The sequence below is a fragment of the Mastigoproctus giganteus genome, chromosome 1 (assembly GCF_048544385.1).
Source record: "Mastigoproctus giganteus isolate SK-2022 chromosome 1, ASM4854438v1, whole genome shotgun sequence".
NCBI classification, from domain to species: Eukaryota; Metazoa; Arthropoda; class Arachnida; order Uropygi; family Thelyphonidae; genus Mastigoproctus; species Mastigoproctus giganteus.
In genome coordinates, this window is record NC_143575.1 from 85354572 (window position 1) to 85372005 (window position 17434).

Here is a 17434-nt window from a genome sequence, read left to right on the forward strand (position 1 = left end):
TTAGAAAGGATGTAGATTTGTTTGAGCGTGTACAGAAAAGGGCAACAAGATTGGTGAGGGGAATGAAGGGATCCTCTTACCAAGAGAGGCTTAAGTTCTGCAAATTGCAGCGGCTGGAGACTAGGCACCTGTGAGGTGATCTGATTGAGGTGTATAAGGCCTTGAATGGGTTGAGCACATTGAATTCTGATGGGATTCTTCCACTTGTTCATATTACAAACCCAAGGGGGCATAAATTCAAATTGAGGAAAGACAGCAGTTTTTTTTTTTTTTGGTAGTTGTTTGGCGCATCGGCTTCTGTGGCCATAATGCACCTCACAAGGTTTTTGCAGTACTTTGATCCAAGCCCGAGGCGGGATTCGAACCCGCGACCTTTGGGTTGGCAGGCAGGCACTTTACCCACCCGGCTAGCCCGGTCGGCAAAAACAGCAGTAGAATAGATGTGCGAAAATTTACCGTTAGCCAGTGGGTGGTTAATTGCTGGAACAAACTTCCATCTGTCGTTGTGGAAGTTGATAGGTTAAATAAATTTAAGGAAGAAATGGACAAATATTTAGAGGGAATGGTTGTGTGAATTTTTTTTTTTTTTTTGGTTGATGCTACATTAGCTCATATGCTTGCTTTCTTGCATCACATGCCACGATTACTATTAGAGCTGGAAAAGGAATTATAAAATGTGAATTGGAATATCATCAAGTTTGACTGAAACAAGAAGAAGAAGAAATGAATCACTTATAAATTTATCAAGTGGAAATCTGCTGTACACCAATGGAAATAGTGAAAGGAGCAAAGGTGGAATTGCCTTTCTGGTCCATAAAAACAAACATTTTGGAATTCAAAAGTAATCACCAAGGGTGTCAAGACTACTACTGAGGATTTCTAAGAAATACAAGCTAAAGGTTATAATGATTTATGCACCAACATCGAGCCATGATGATGAAGAGGTTGAAGAAATATACATTGAAATTTGGAGTCTTCTAGATGAGCAGAAAACCCACTACAGTATCACTACGGAGGACTTCAATGCTAAGGTTGGAAAGCGACAAAACAGTACAGGAAGGGGAACTATAGGAAATTTTGGAATTGGTGAAAGACGTGGCATTTGCAGAATCTCAAGGAATGTCAGTAATGAACACTTTTTTCAAGAAAAGGGCAAACAGAAAGTGGACGTGGAAGAGTCCATGTGGATTAACAACTAATGAAATTGACTTCAACATCACTAACAGAAGATATATTGTGAATGATGTTACCGTTCTGAACAAGGTAAATGTTGGAAGTGATCACAAAATGGTAAGATGCACACTTGATATAGACGTAAGAAAAGAAAGGAAAAAACTGACTCGAGTAAATAATACAAAGGTCTTTGAGATAACAGAAGAGAACAAAAATCAGTATGCACTGGAACTTAAGAACAAGTTTGAGCTTCTTCAGACTGTTCAGACCAGGAATACTACAATTTCTGAAAGTGATAAAGCCCAAGAAATCTATAAGTAAAAAGAAATCCAAAGAAGAAAAAATTAGTCAAGAAACTTGTCATGATGAACCGAAGACGACAAATGAAGAGCAAGATAAACACTGACAAGGATAAAATTGAGTATACTGAGTTATGCGAAGCCATTAGAAAGAGACTGAGAGAAGACATAAGATTTAACACAAGAAAAGTAGAACACGCATTAAGGGAAAACAAAGGACTTAAATCAGCAGCCATGAGCAGAAATACAGAAAGACAAATGATACTGAAACTGAAGAATAGCAATGGTTTATTTATAAATAGCAGAGAAGGCATCATTCAAATAGCAGAAGACTACTATAGTGAATTATTATACAAAGAGAGAAGGAATGAGGGAATCAGTAGTGGGGAAGATGAATCACAAATTAGTAACACATACAACATACCCGATTGTTGTTGTTATTTGGTTTTTAGGAGCATTAGCAACTAAGACCATATTGCTCCGGGAATATGCGGTGGTCATTCCCTGACCTTTCCACATCCTCCGTATTTGGTGGTGACGGGCTCGACACATACCCGATATCCTTCCTGATAAGGTAGAACACGCTTTGAAGAAAATAAAGAATCAGAAAGCCCCGGGGGAAGATGGAGTTGTTAAAATTGGGAGGAAGAGACATGACACAGAAACTGGCAAGACTCTTCACAAAATGCATTACAAAAGGCATGACCTGAGGAGTGGAATAATGCAATCATAGTTTTGCTGCACAGGAAAGGAGATAAATCAGAAATTGGAAATTAAAGCCCAATTAGCTTGTCATCCCACATCTACAAGTTGTTCACAAGGGTGATTACTTACAGATTAGAAAGAATACTTGATGAGAATCAACCAAAAGAGCAAGCTAGCTTTAGGACTGGATTCTCAACTGTGGATCACCTTCACATAATATCACAGCTAATGGAGAAAGCAAATGAATATAAAACACCATTATGCCTGGCATTTGACTCCATACAGCATAAGGCAATATTTCAGGCACTGGAAAGACAAGGCATAGATACCCCTTTATTATGATTTTGAAGAAAATATGAGAACACTACCTCCTTTAATTGACTAGACAAAGACAATAGCAAATTTCAAATTGAGAAAGGAGTTCGACAAGGAGACACTATCTCCGAAATTGTTTACTGTTGCCGTTGAGGAAGCTTTCAGAAGATTAAACTCGTCACAGAAAGGAGTCAATGTGAATGGAGAGTACCTAAACCATTTACGATTTGCAGATGACACTGTGATCATAAGCCATGATCCAAAGAATGAGAGGAAAATCTTAATCAGTTATGCAGAGTTAGTAAGGATTCAGACTAAAGATGAATATGGCTAAAACAAAAGTAATGATGAACAAGTATGCCACAGAAAAGGATATAATCATTAAAGGAGCAGTAATCGAAAAGGTGGATTCATATACTTATCTGGGAAAAGTCATTAGTTGTAATAATGATAAATGGCTGGAAGTCAAGAGAAGAATAAATTTTGTATGGATAGCATTCAGGAAATATAGCCACATACTGAGGAGCAGTATGTGACTATGTATGAAATGTAAAATAATGAAGCAATGTATACTGCCCACCATGAATTATGGAAGTGAAACTTGGGCACTCACCAAAAAATGGAAGAGAAGCTGAGAACTGCACAGCGAACAATGGAAAGAATTATATCAGGAATCAGACTGTTAGATAAGAAGAGAAACACATGGATCAGGCAGCAAACCTAAGTAAAGGACATTCTCATCAAAACTAAAGAACTAAATTGGTCTTGGGCAGGATACATAGCTTGAAGACATGATGACAGATGGGACTAAGAAAATAACAGAATGGTACCCAAGAGGAGCTAGAAGAAAACCTGGAAGACAACAACGGAGATGGACAGATGAAATTCACAAGTTCGTGGGTAGCAAGTGGATGGCCATTGCACAAAACAGAAAGAACTGGAAAGTTGCTGGAAAGGCCTTCATCCTGCAGTAGATTGAAAATGGCTGATAATGACGATGATGAAGTCTGAGCACTACAGACTGCAATAAAATTAAGTAATAATTTAATATTTGGCTGCTGTTGTTACTGTTTGATACTTGAACAGCCATGTTATATCAAATTATTTCTTAATAATTTTATTGTACTCCACAGTTCTCAGATCTTTTTGTTTCACAATTTGAATGAAATTGGCTATAGTGCATCCAGCCAACTTACACAAATCAACTACCACAGCACAGTCACATAGCTCAACAAATTCCAAGTAAACTAAGCTTAATCTAAATATATTTCTTGACTAAATGTCAAAGAATATGAAAAGACTGTTTAAGCATGGGTTTAATGAAAAGCTGTTTAAGCGTCTCCATCATTTCTACTACCCAGGTAGTATGCTACCTGGGTCTTACTACCTGGGTAGTAGAAATGATGGAGATGCATTACCCATGCTTAAACAGCCTTTTCATAAACTAAGCTTCTTTTAACTTCTCTTAAAAAACAAAACACAGAATCGAGAGAAATCCAATGCCCAAAGTCAACAGGAATCTGACTCCAATCCCTACATACTACTAAATGCTGTTGTTGGATTTCAGGTACATCAGCAACTTAGACCATATTATGCTATTGTATATTATGCCTCCACAAATGTGTGTTCAAAGGCCAACAATCCAGCCTTCAGTGCCCTTGAAGGTAATTGCAGTTCCACATCAATCAGACAACAAGCTTTTGCACAGAAAACATTTTTTGTGCACCATTCCCACAAAATAACTATTACCTCCATGTGCCAGCTGTAAAGTTAAACTGGAAAGTTCACAAATAAAAATTACATTTCATAAGAATATTAGTGATTACCAGAAATCCAGAAGAGTCCAAATTTCTACATTTAAAGAACACTAAGAAATTCTTACAAGTGTTAAAGCTACAGTGAACTGCAACATGCTAATTACCTATTGAGAACCAAAGTGCTAAGTGCTTCACCATCAACATCTTCAGCAACAATAACTAGAGGTTTTTTCATAGAATTTGCCAATTCTAAAGCAGGAATAACTGACTGTATGCTAGAAATCTTTTTTTCACTAAAAAGTACTAAGGCATCCTGAAACTCAATTTTGGAACCTGAAAGACAAATTATGTAAGAACACTACCATAAAACTAATACCATATGCAAATCTCTTACTGTACTTTAAATATCTCATTACACACACATACAACATTAAGTTACCTAAAGTCAATTAAGACAATAAAATTAAGGTAATCACCTATTTTAGAGTTTAAAAGATACTTCTTGGCTAAATACCTAAGAGTATAAAGGAGTTTACTCATGCATGGGTAATGCACACACATCATTTCTACTACCAAGGTAGTTTTAATGCAGTGTTTTAATAATATCTCATATTATGAATACCTTCACAAGTTTTCACGGTATTGCACTACCTCAAAATAAGTAACACTTCACCTATGGAGGAAACTATTGCTACTCATTCTCGGCAGATACCACCTGTGGCACTGTTTAGAGCTTTTTGGCCCCTTTTCAGTGGGTGGGAAACTTCATAACTGGATTGTTGCACAATCCAGTTATGAAGATTTGCAACAACAGGGTACCTACCAACCCACGGAAGAGGGGCCAAAAAGCCTTGAAACTGTGCACATCTGGGTGGTAGTATCCGCCGAGAATAAGTAACAGTAATTTTCTCCATAGGTGAAGTGTTACTTATTCGAGGCAGTGCAATACCATGGCAACTCATTGTGAAGGTATTCACAATATGAGATATAATTAAAACACTGCATTAAAACTACCTTGATAGTAGAAATGATGTGTGTGCATTACCCATACATAAGTAAACTCCTTCATATGTTCGAGTTAATTCCCTCTTCTTCACTGCATACAAACATCAGTGCTACGAACTTTCACATCAGATGTGTACTTCTGCCATCAGTAATGGTAATGTAAATTAATACTTTTGCTACTAGGGTGGAACAAAATGGATTAATACAGAAAGTGTCATGACTTGATGAGAAAGAAAAAAAAAAAAAGCATTAGTAGAGGAATATGATGCAAGAAAGCAAGCTTATGCAGCATCAGCCAAAAAAAAAAAAAAAAAAAAACCCCTCCCATTTCATCCCTCCATTTGTTCCAAATGCATGTCCAGCTCAGCCTTAAATTTATTTAAGCTATCAAACTTCCACAACAAAAGATGGAAGTCTGTTCCACCAATCAACTACCCGCTAGCTAAAGCCAAATTTCAGCACATCTATATTCTACAACTCTCTTTCCTCAATTTCAATCTGTGTCCCCTTAGGTTCTTAATCTGAGCAAGAGAAAGAATCCCATCAGCAATCAGTTTGCTCAACCCATTCAAGGCCTTATACAAATCATTCAGATCACCTCGCAGGTGCCTACTCTGTAGGCACTACAATTTACAGAACTTAAGCCTTTCTTGCTAAGCCTTTCTTCCTTTGTTCCCCTCACCAATCTCGTTGCCCTTCTTTGTACTCATTCTAGCAACTCTGCATCCTTCCTAAAATGAGGCCTCCAGACCTGTATACAGTACTCAAGGTGTGGCCTGACCATTGCCTTATACAAAGGGATAATCACCTCCTTGTCTCTGCTAGCAAAATTCCTATATATCATTGACAAGACTCCATGACCCACCCTGGCAGCCCATCTGCACTGCTCAGCAAACTTCATATTTGACTGCACAATTACCCCCAGGTCTTTTTCATTTTCCTGAGTGTAGTACCACACAGTTGGCACATTTCTCTTCAGTTATTGCTATCCATATGCAGTACTTTGCATTTGTCAATGTTAAACTTCAGTTGCCACTTCTCAGCCCATTTGCCCACCTTGTCTAGATCCAGTTGGAGTAGTATACTGTCTTTACTGTTGTTAACAATCCTGCCAACCTTTGTATCATCTGCAAACTTGGACATTAAACCTTATATATACCTTCATCAATATCATTGATAAATATACAAAACAACAATGGGTCCAACACAGAGCCCTGTGAAACTCCACTAATAATAACATTTGTCCACAAAGAGTAGTGTCCATTTATTATCACTCTCTGTCATCTCCCACTCAACTATCCCTTTATCCATTGTAGCAACTTATCCTTAATGCCATACCTCTCCAATTTGTACAGCAGTCTTCCATGTGCAACAGTATCAAAAGCTTTCCTGAAATCCAAGTATATGATATCAAAATTATTTTTTGGCATTCAGTTCCTCTGTGATCACATCATAGTATCCAATCAAACTGGTCAGACAAGACCTCCCTTTAACAAACCCATGCTGTGTTTTAACTATTACTGCAGTCTTGTCTAGATGATCCTGCAATGCTTCTTTAACTAGTGAGTCCATTATCTTCCCTGGTACACAAGTTAAACTAACAGGTCTATACTTGTGTCACCTTTTGAACCCCATTTGTGAATTGGTGATACATTTACACACCTCCAGTCCATGGGGATCTCCCCTGAGTCCAAGGAAACTCTCATTATTATGGCTAAGGGTTTGCTTACTTCCTTTGCTGCCTCCTTTAATATAACTGGATAGATCCCGTCCACCCCAGGTGCCTTTTTTCTGTTTAACTTCAACAATTTCTCCTCCACTTTGCTCTTAGTTACAAAATCATAGCTCCCTATTAGAGTTTGATAAACTTCTGAAACTCCCCTCATTGAATAACTCCTCGTGCGTGAATACTGATGCAAAATACTCATTCAGTTTATTTTATCAGCTACCTGAGCGTGATCATCAATAGTCAACCCATCTATGTTAAGTGATCCAATCTGATATATCCCTTTCCTTCTAGAGTTTATATAAGTAAAAAACTTTCTGTTCGTTGCTGTTTTTCTTTGTATCCTTTGCCAAGGATTTCTCATAATCTGCCTTCGCCTGCCTAACCTTCTTTGTGACTTGATTACAGACTAGTTTATATCTTCCATAGCGTCTGTGTCACCTGATACTTTATATGCACATCCCATAGATTTTTCTTCTCTGCCACAAGCCTCATTAATTCATCTCTGACATCCATTTAGGCCTAAACCTTGAACAGTATTTCTTAGTTGGAATGAAAAGCCTAGTAGCCTCCAAAATTAAGTTCCTGAAGGCTTCCCATTTAGAATTTAACATTGGTAATATCATCAGTTGATCCCACTGTGCAGAAACTGTCTGAGACCCTGTAGCCATCTTGACGAAATCAAAAGCCCTTCCCTTTACCCTTGATGTAGTTACATCTTTAAGTAATTCCCACATCGGTATATTGTGATCACTGTCATCCAGTGGTTCCTTTATCTGCAAATTCTTAATGCATGAATAATCACTGCTGACAATCTGATCAAGAGTATTACTCCATATGGTTGCCTCTCGAACATGTTGCTGTAGAAAACATTAATCCAATAAATCACAAAAGTCTTGCTAGTGTGCGTGTGACAAACCCACAAGTCCCAGTCAATATCTGGAGTGTTAAAATCCATCATTATAAGACATTCTGATTTATTGGCCCACTATTTCTCTGCACAAAACAATTTCATCTGGCCTATAACACACCTAGACTTCATTTTTACTTTTCTAGTGCTTATGTCACACCAAACTGACTCAACATTGCACTGTCCACCCATGTCAACTGGATGCACTTCGTTAGATTTTATGTGTTTCTTAACTAACAGCATAACCCCCTCCTCCCTTCCTGTCCTGTCTATCCTTCCTGTACATATTGTACTCCCCAAAATTCCAATTCTGCACTGCTTATATCTGTGTGACACCACGTCTCTGATATCCCAACAATATCTGCCTTTGATGTCTTAACTAGCACTTCAAGCTCATCAAATTTATTATCTATACTCCTAGCATTGGTGTACATGCAAGTATACATGCACCTGTACTACTCTTAGTTACCCTAACACAGCCTATGTATTTAATTTTTCTACTATGACTCCCAGCCATCCTGAAAATCTCCATTACCTTGCTTTCCAGGCTGCTGCTCATTCTAATAGAAGCAGTGCAAGAATCACTTTTGCCTCTGCCTGCAGCCACTGTTAACCTTATAGTTTGCATATCCTCCCAAGTTAGCAGTTTTCTGACCCACCTAACACTACCTCGATAGCTGTTGTTGTTATTTGGTTTTTAGGAGGCATTAGCAACTAAGGCCATATTACTCCGGGGATATGCGGTGGTCATTCCCTGACCTTTCTGCATCCTCCGTATTTGGTTGTCACGGGCTCAAACCCCGGTCTAATCAAGAAGCGTGTGCTACGCATTGCTGCTCCTGCCCACCTGGCTATGGAGGCACCTACTTCGATAGCATCAGCAAATATTCTTGCACCCTTTCTATTTAAGCATACCCTATCCCTGTAGAAGCAATCTCTCCTGTCAACATGAGGAATTGATGTGCTTTATCCAGTATTAATAAAAGCAGCAACAAAACAGATTGCTGAACCCTCATCTATTATTGCATGCACATGCTGTGTGTGTGTGTGTGTGTGTGTGTGTGTGTGTGTGTGTGTGTGTGTGTGTGTGTGTGTGTGTGTGTGTGTGTGTGTTCAAATGAAGTTAAAGCAGATTTTAGGGATGCAAATCTCACTCCAATTTGCAAAGGTGATCCCAAGAGGGATATGTGTAATTAGATTTACATACCTGCTAACTCTCCTGATCTAGTCCTATAATCAGATGCATCTTCCAGCTTTCTGAAATATTTAGTTTTCTTTTGAATTTCACTCAAATTTGTATTATTTTTCAAATATGCAAATGTTATTATTTTCTATCACAAATCTACAAAATTTAACAGATTCTATGTAGATAGATGCAATTTCCATACCTATACAGAATCCATATCTGTACAGATTCTATAAATTTTCTATATGACTCATATTCAAAGTAGAAATTCTTAGAACCAAAATCCTGGCCCAATGACAAAATTCAAAAAAATTAGCATTTTAATTTAGATATTGGGACTGATTGGGTCAAATAATTTTAAAAACGTTTTATCCTAACACTTACCAATAAACTAATTTAAAACTTTTCAATGAAAAAGTGTATTTTTTAAAACTAAATTGGTAGTTGGTAGTATTACTACATAATGTCCTTCTAAACTCAAATTAATAAAATTTACTAAACCAATCATTAAAAGCAATAAATGGCAATAAAAAAACTATCAAAAAAAGTAATATAAGTGTAAAATCAAATGCACTCATAAATAGTTATTTTTAGGATTGAAGACAGCAAAAACCACATCAATCCACAGCCAACTCAGTGCCTCCGTAGCCAGGTGGGCAGGAGCAGCAGTGCGTAACACACACTTCTTGATTAGACCGGGGTTCGAGCCTGTGACCACCAAATACAGAGGATGTGGAAAGGTCAAGGGACAAGGGACAAGGTATTCTTGTATTGATTGCGGCCTCCAGGGTTACCCCTATATACCGCTGTAGAATCAGTAGGTTATTTATAGCCGGCAAGTGTGTGTAAGTGTGTGTGTGTGTAAGTATATATGTGTGTTGTGATGGTTGTTGTTTGCCGGCCCTGGAGTCTTAGCAGCCGGGAGGCAGGGAGCAAGCTACCTGCGTCCCGACTCCCGTCCCTAGCCATGTGGAGGCGCTCCAGGAACTATCTAAATTACACTTAGTGGGATTCCAACAAGTGGAATCCCGGTTATAGTAAATAATGAATAGGGAGGATAAAGTAGGAGAAAAGAAAGTAGAAGAAGAAATGAGAGCAAAACACTCTCTCAGGAAAAAGAAGAAACAGGAAAGAGGAAAACACTAGTTGGAAAATCTAACAAGCGAGAGAGCTTGAAGAGGTAAAATTTTGAAGCCTGAAGGCTTGTACATTTGAAAGAAAGATTCCCCAAGCCGGGAAGGAAGCCCAACTTGCACCGACAAGGGAAAAAAGAAAAGTCTCAAGGAAAGAACATAGGTAATGTACAAGTGGCTATTAGATAGCCACTTAAAAAAAAAAGAATAAATTAAGATAAATAATAAATACTTATGTCACCGATATGAAACATAGCAGTAAACATATTAACAAATTACACTGCATAAGCAGAGAGTAAAATATACAATATTTACAAAGTAATTAAAATCTTGGCTGAAAAATTAGTCAACCAAGAAATTAACAGAAATAGTCATCCAGAAGAAACGTAGAAACATATATACAAAACACAAAGAGACAAACAGAACTCACCCAAGGCAAATATATGCCAAAGGCAAAACCAATAAATACTGTACAAATAAATTAGTTAACCGAATCAAAAGCAATTCTAAATTTAAATCTAAGTATAACAGATCAAAATAATAAGTTAAGTATTAAACAATAATTAATTAATATGCAGAGAAAATGTCTCTGCACAAGTAATCTAATCTATAAACATATGTACATAACCAACAAGTGCAAAGCTGCTACCACAAGCTGCGAAAAACAAAACTTGTTTCAAATAACAAGACACGTAGAATTAACAATAATGCATAGGTAAGCATAAAAAAAAAAAAAAAAAAAAATATGGATGTCAATTGCCAACAAAGCAATTGGATCTGAGAGGGCGGGGAGAGGTCCATCCCACCCCTCAGAACCAAAACCCATTTACAACTAAAAATGCTAGACTAAGAACTATATGATACTAGCAAAAACCCAACTGATTGCAGCTGCAATCAGGCAGGAAAGAAAAATACAACAAATAATCAGCCCCACAGGAAAACAAAATTAAATCAAAACACAAGCAGCAAGAAAAGCAGCCAGCAGTAAGACAGGCTAGAGAGGAAAATCATCTCACTCAACCAGAACAGCCAACTGAAGGTTGGATCTGAGGGAGCAGGGAGAGGTCCATCCCACTCCTCAGAGCCAAACAGACAACGCAAGAAGAGAAAAACTGTCTCTTCAACATAATAATGAGCTAACTACACAAGTAATGTACAATATAAACATTTAAGATTAACTGCTGATTTAAAACACAATAAAATCAGTTACTCTCAATTCTGAGAGCAAACAACAAATCAAACAAAAGCACCATGATATTAAAAAGATAATTACAGTATTTACAAAATACATACAATTTAACACAGAAAATCATTTCAGGCAACCCGGACAGAGTTCGAAGTGGGAGAGGGGAGGTCCATCTCTCCCACTCGGCCAGGCAAAAACCTGAAACAAGTCTCCAGAAAAAGACGCAAAAACTCTGCGTCCAAAACACAAGACAATTTAGGCAAGGAAGAAACTCCTCTCAAAAAAAAAAAAAAAAAAAAAAAATCAATACAGTAATATATATAAATATTAAGAACAAATAACGAAATCAAGGGTTATTCCTTGATAAAGCCGCTCTTCTCCGGAAGACACTATTAGCAAAAGAAGAGAAGGCAGAAAGAGAGTCCGCCGACCCAACCAGGCGCCAAAAATCATCTAAATTATATACATTTGTACAGATAGACAATTGTTGTCTTAAATCCACATATAAATTACAATGTGGAAAGGTCAGGGAATGAATGACCACTGCATATCCCTGTAGCAATATGGCCTTAGTTGCTAATGCTCCTAAAAAAAAAAAAAAAAAAAAATCAGCCAACCTATCACTACTTCATAAATGACTATAAAAAAAAAATGGCAAGTAGGTATCTAAAACCAGGATAACTAACCTCATTACTCTCTTTTTAATGGAGTGAATAAAATTAAGAGCAGTTATAGGGAAAAAAACCAGGTGTCAAAACAATGTAAGGCAGAGTTGCAATATATGTAAACTAAAAATATTATGAAGAAAAACAATAAGAAACAGAGAGATGACTATAAACATAAGTGGCTGCATATGCAGTATCCAACAACACATTTCATAATATACAATACATAATATAGAGGCAATATGGAAAAAAGTGCAGAAAAAAAAGAGCAAAGAAACATAAATGCATATAAATAAACAAGGACAGAAGAAGAAAAGGAAGGAATATGTACCTAAAAAATTTTGAAAATATTAAATATAAAACAAATGCAGCCAAAGTTATAAGCCAATAAATTTAAAAGTTAGACCAGCACCACTCTGATTGCACTGAAGCCAAAAAAAAGTACAAAATATCACAAATATGATACAGTAAACCAACTACAAAAAAAAAACAGATATAGAACAAACAAAGCAAAAACAAACAATAGACAACTGTTGTATCCAACCTTGTCAGAGGGCCCCATTAGCCCATAAATATTACTATATTTCGGCCAATTACCACAACTGCAAAATGAGACTGTTACAAGATAAGCTGGTGCTGCCATCTACTAGAAGTAAACAAGAAATAAGAGTATTATTCCTTGAGCACCACAGTCAAGGTCAGTAGAAATTGCTGCCATTTCAGAATGTAGTGTGAGCTGAACTGCACGGCTCTCCTGTCTGTGTCATGGAAGGACAATGGAACAAAGAGCAAACATCAAGTTCTGTTCGACTGGAAAAAAATGCCACAAAAACACTACAAATGATTAAGCGAGTGAAAGGAAAGAACTTTCTGTTTCATGTACGTGTTCGAATGGAATAAATGTTCACCCATGGAAGAGAATCACCGAAAGACGACAAACATCCATGTGACAAACATTCAAACTGACATAAACGGTTTGAATGCCAAAGTTGATTGAAAAGGTGGGGAAAATCATTACCAATTACTGAGGTGTTAATAAGCCAGAATTTGAAGAAAATGACGGTCTGTGCACGGTTTGTTCTACATCTGTTAATAGATGGTCAATGACAGGCATGAACTGAACACTGGGAGACATTAAACACAAAACCAACTTCCTGGTTTCAATCATTACGACCCCAGAACAAAGCAACAAAATGTGAGTGGAAGTCGGCGAACTCTCCCAACGCCAAAGAAGTTCATCAAGAAAGGTCAAAACCATGCTTATTACTTTATGATAGAAAGGGAACTGTGCACAAAGAGTTTGTGCCAATGGCCAAATTGTTACTGCTGCCCTCCGTAGCCGAGTGGTCAGGAGCGGGAGTGCAGTAGCACATGCTCTTTGAGTAGACTGGGGTTCAAGCCCCTGACTACTGAATGCGTTCGATCTGCCAACCCGCACTGGACCAGCATGGCAGATTATGGTCCATTTCCCTCATCATGAATTGTTGAGGAAGCTTCCATCCTGCAGTGGGTTGATAATGGCTGTACTTTACTTACTTTACTTTACTATTTGGAAGTTTTGAAACATTTGTCTCTCTGACATTGTCACTGACCATTTTTCATTTGTTTATTTTACAACATCCTTAAGTACTGGACTGCTAATTTCACTCACTAACACAGGAACATAATGCAAAGCTATGTTACGATGCCATTTATGCTGCTCTATATACTTAAAGGGTCATTATCAGTGACCCTTTAAGTATATAGAGCATAATATATATTTAAGTATATAGAGTATAAAGAGTCCATTATCAGTTTATCTAAATAAAATGTAGTGAATATAACAGCAAAATTGAACTGCCTACAGCAAAGAACTCCATAATGTCAAAACTCTCAAACGGAATACAAAATAACCATTTCTTAGTTTTAAGGAAAAAACTACATGTTTCAAAAACACCTAACTTGTAAATCGTGAATAAATTTGTCAAATTTGCTGACCTTACTTTGTTCAGATTCAGAACATAAAAGAAAAAAAAATCTGCTTCACCAACAAATAAAATATATTACAACCCTGCACTGGCTTTTCATCTCATGCATAGCATAATTAAATTTTTTTTTAAAAATTACTAATTTCATCTACAACTTGGCACAGACAAAATAACAGTAATCACCAGATAGTACAAGGAAACCACAGGCTTTTGCTGCACTTGCAAAAAAAAAAAAAAAAAAAAAAACCCACAAATAGATAAGAAAATATAAATTCTCCAAACCATCCAGTTGACGTCCAAATTTATTCAAACTGTCAGCTTTAACTACCTGCGAGGGCAACTTGTTCTAATAATCAATGTTCAAACAAACTAGCTAAAAGAAAATTTCCTACAACTAATCTAAACCTCAATCCCTGTAATTTGAATTTATGGTCCCTAGTTCTGGAATTCTTTACAACAGTGAGAATTCCACCTTCACTCATTTTACTAATCACTTTAAGAGCCTTATAAACCTCAATCAGTTCACCTCTGAGGTGCCTGGTTGGTAGCCAAGCACTGAAGCCCACATAATAGGAGTCTTTCCTGATACAGATGTCCTTTTGGTGATCTTGCCATTCAAGTTGCCTGTCTTTGGACCCTTTCAAGAAGTTCAATGCCTTTTTTCAGATGAGGTCTCAATACTTGAACACAGTAATCCAAATGTGGTTTTTACAATTGACTTATGAAGTGGGATTACGACCCCCCCATCTGTACAGGATAATGTTCAATAAATCATCAATAGGACACCATGTAATTTCCTGGCTGCCTGTTTACACTGTTCAGAAAACTTCATATCTTTGTATCATACCTCCCAGATCCCGTTCTTCCTGTACTGTTTTTCTTCAACCCCCACCAAGTGTATAATTTATTTGTGGGTTGCTATTCCCCAAGTATAAGACCTTGCATTTAGCAGCATTAAAAGGTAGCTGCCACTTCTCTGACCATCTTTGAAGTCTGTTCAAGTCATCCTGAAGGAGTGCTGCTTGGCACTGATCATTAACAACTCTGCCAATCTTTACATCATCTGAAAATTTACACCATGCCTTCTATCCCTTTATCAATGTCATTTATAAAAATGAGAAACAACGCTGTTCCAACAACTGATCCTTGGGAGACCCCACAACTCATGTTATGCCAACCTGAAGAATATCCATTAATCACAACCCACTCTGCATTCTGCCCTGCAGCCACCCAGCAATCCATCTTAGAATCTTACCAATAATCTCAACCTGTTCAAGCTTATATAGTAACCTCTCATGAGAGACAGTCAAATGCTTTACTAAAATCCAAATAAAGTATGTTAAAATTGTTCCCTAAATCCAGCTCATGAGTAACTGTGTCAAAATAACCTACTAAGTTAATTAAACATGATTTTCACTTAACAAAGCCATGTTGTCTGTCTTTCAGAATGCCATATCTATCTAAATGTCCCTGGACTGACTCTTAATCATTGCCTCTAAGATCTTTCTTACCACTGAAGTCAGACTAACTGGTCTGTAGTCACCAACTTCACTCTTAAAACTGCTTTTATGTATTGGCAATACATGGCACTTCTCCAATCTAAAGGAATCTCTTTTGAGACCAGAGATGTCCTCATAATTAACCTCGTTGGTTTAATACACTTCCTCGTGCTCTTCCTCAAAAGTACAGAATATATGCTATCACCTCTGGGACCCTTACTTGCCTTTATGCTCAAAAGTTTTTCTAATAAACAATCACCTGCAGTTACAACATCATTAATTTCATATGGTTCAACCTCACTCGCACAGCCTCTTCTCAGCACAAAGAGTTTTTGTCAGTAAAGACCAATGCAAAGTGCCTATTAAATTCATCCGCAACACCAGCTGGGTTATCTAAGAATTTCTTCACACCCAGTGCACAAGGGTCGAATTGGATTGGCTTTCTGCTTCATTGTATTAACATACATGAAAAATTCTTTGTCCCCATTCTCTGCTCTCTTGGCCAATGCTTTTTTCATATGCAGCTTGGCCTCCCTGATCATATTTGTGGTACTATTACAGATCAACTTGCACCTGTTGTCAGCTTCAGTACTTTTCATCACTCTGTAGCTGTCCCATGCTATGTTTTTCTGCTCTATTTTAACAGCCAGCTCCGGTATCATCCATTTCGACATCCTCCTCCTACAATATTTTCTGAATATGTATGCGTTCAAGGCTTCTGTCATTTTTGCTGTGTTATTTTAAGATAATAAAACACTCAAACACACATTGGTTTAATTATATTTATTTCCAATTTGAAAGCATATACATAATGCAGTCAAACATTTTGTGGTATTTTCTTACCATTAATCCAGCTGTCACTGAATTAATGGTAAGCTGAATTAATTTCTTACCATTAATTCAGTGACTTTGCAATATGACCATCACAGAAGATTGCTTAGGTCACATGAACTTATTCTTAATTATAAGTACTTGCAACTTAAGTGATCTTTTGTGATGGTAATATTGCAAAGACAGCTATCACTGAACAAGTGGTAAGAAAATATCATGAAATATTTGACTGTGTTAAGTATGTATTTTCAATTCGGAAATAAACATAATTAAACCAATGTAAATTTGAGTGCTTCATTATCTTAAAATAACAGTTTACCTAAGCACCATGCTACTCAAGGTATATCTAAGGTCTGTAGAACTTGCACAATAATCACGGAGACATAGTCACTTCAAAACTCCTGTGCTGCAGTATTTTCCAATATTTTACCATTTCAGTCCAGTTCCAGCTTTTCTTTTGACATCTCCAGTCTCACATTTCTTTTTAAGTAACCTTAACACAGTAGACAGGTCACAGCCAACTTTTGCAGCTACATGTCAACTAGAAAACTCCCTATCAAGAGCAACAATTACAATTTTCTTCCTTGGAGTTAACTAATGTCTGCCATACTGCTGCTGAATACAAAGTGAAGAGTGTGTGTGTGTTTGTTTGTTTGTTATTTGGTTTTTAGGAGCATTAGCAACTAAGGCCATATTGCTCTGGGGATATGCGGTAGTCATTCCCTGACCTTTCCACATCATCCGTATTTGGTGGGCACGGGCTCGAACCCAGGTCTAATCAAGAAGCATGTGCTATGCACTGCTGCTGCTGCCCACCTGGCTACGGAGGCGCCTCGAAGTGAAGAGAGATAGCAGCAGGTGAATGCTTTCATAAACAAAATAATGCAATACCACTTAATATTACAGAATGACTCTAATGTTTAAGTTACATCTCATATTCAAAATATGAGATGTAACTTAAACGATGCCGCTATTGCAAATATTTGCTAATCTATAATTGGCTGTGTATCGATGATGCAAGTGCACTAAGATATACATAGTATTACAAAATGATGATTCAATATCAAACTACTTTTT

General features: G+C 37.2%; 1 protein-coding gene across 1 annotated transcript in view; it reads right to left on the reverse strand.

Moving 5' to 3' along the window:
• Nucleotides 1-17434, reverse strand: part of LOC150090960 (heat shock protein 60A-like) — a 118642-nt gene that overhangs the window by 65500 nt on the left and 35708 nt on the right. The window contains exon 7 of the mRNA XM_090373599.1: nucleotides 4414-4582. Coding sequence (XP_090229725.1) covers nucleotides 4414-4582 — 169 coding nt within the window. The remainder of the gene's footprint in view (nucleotides 1-4413; nucleotides 4583-17434) is intronic.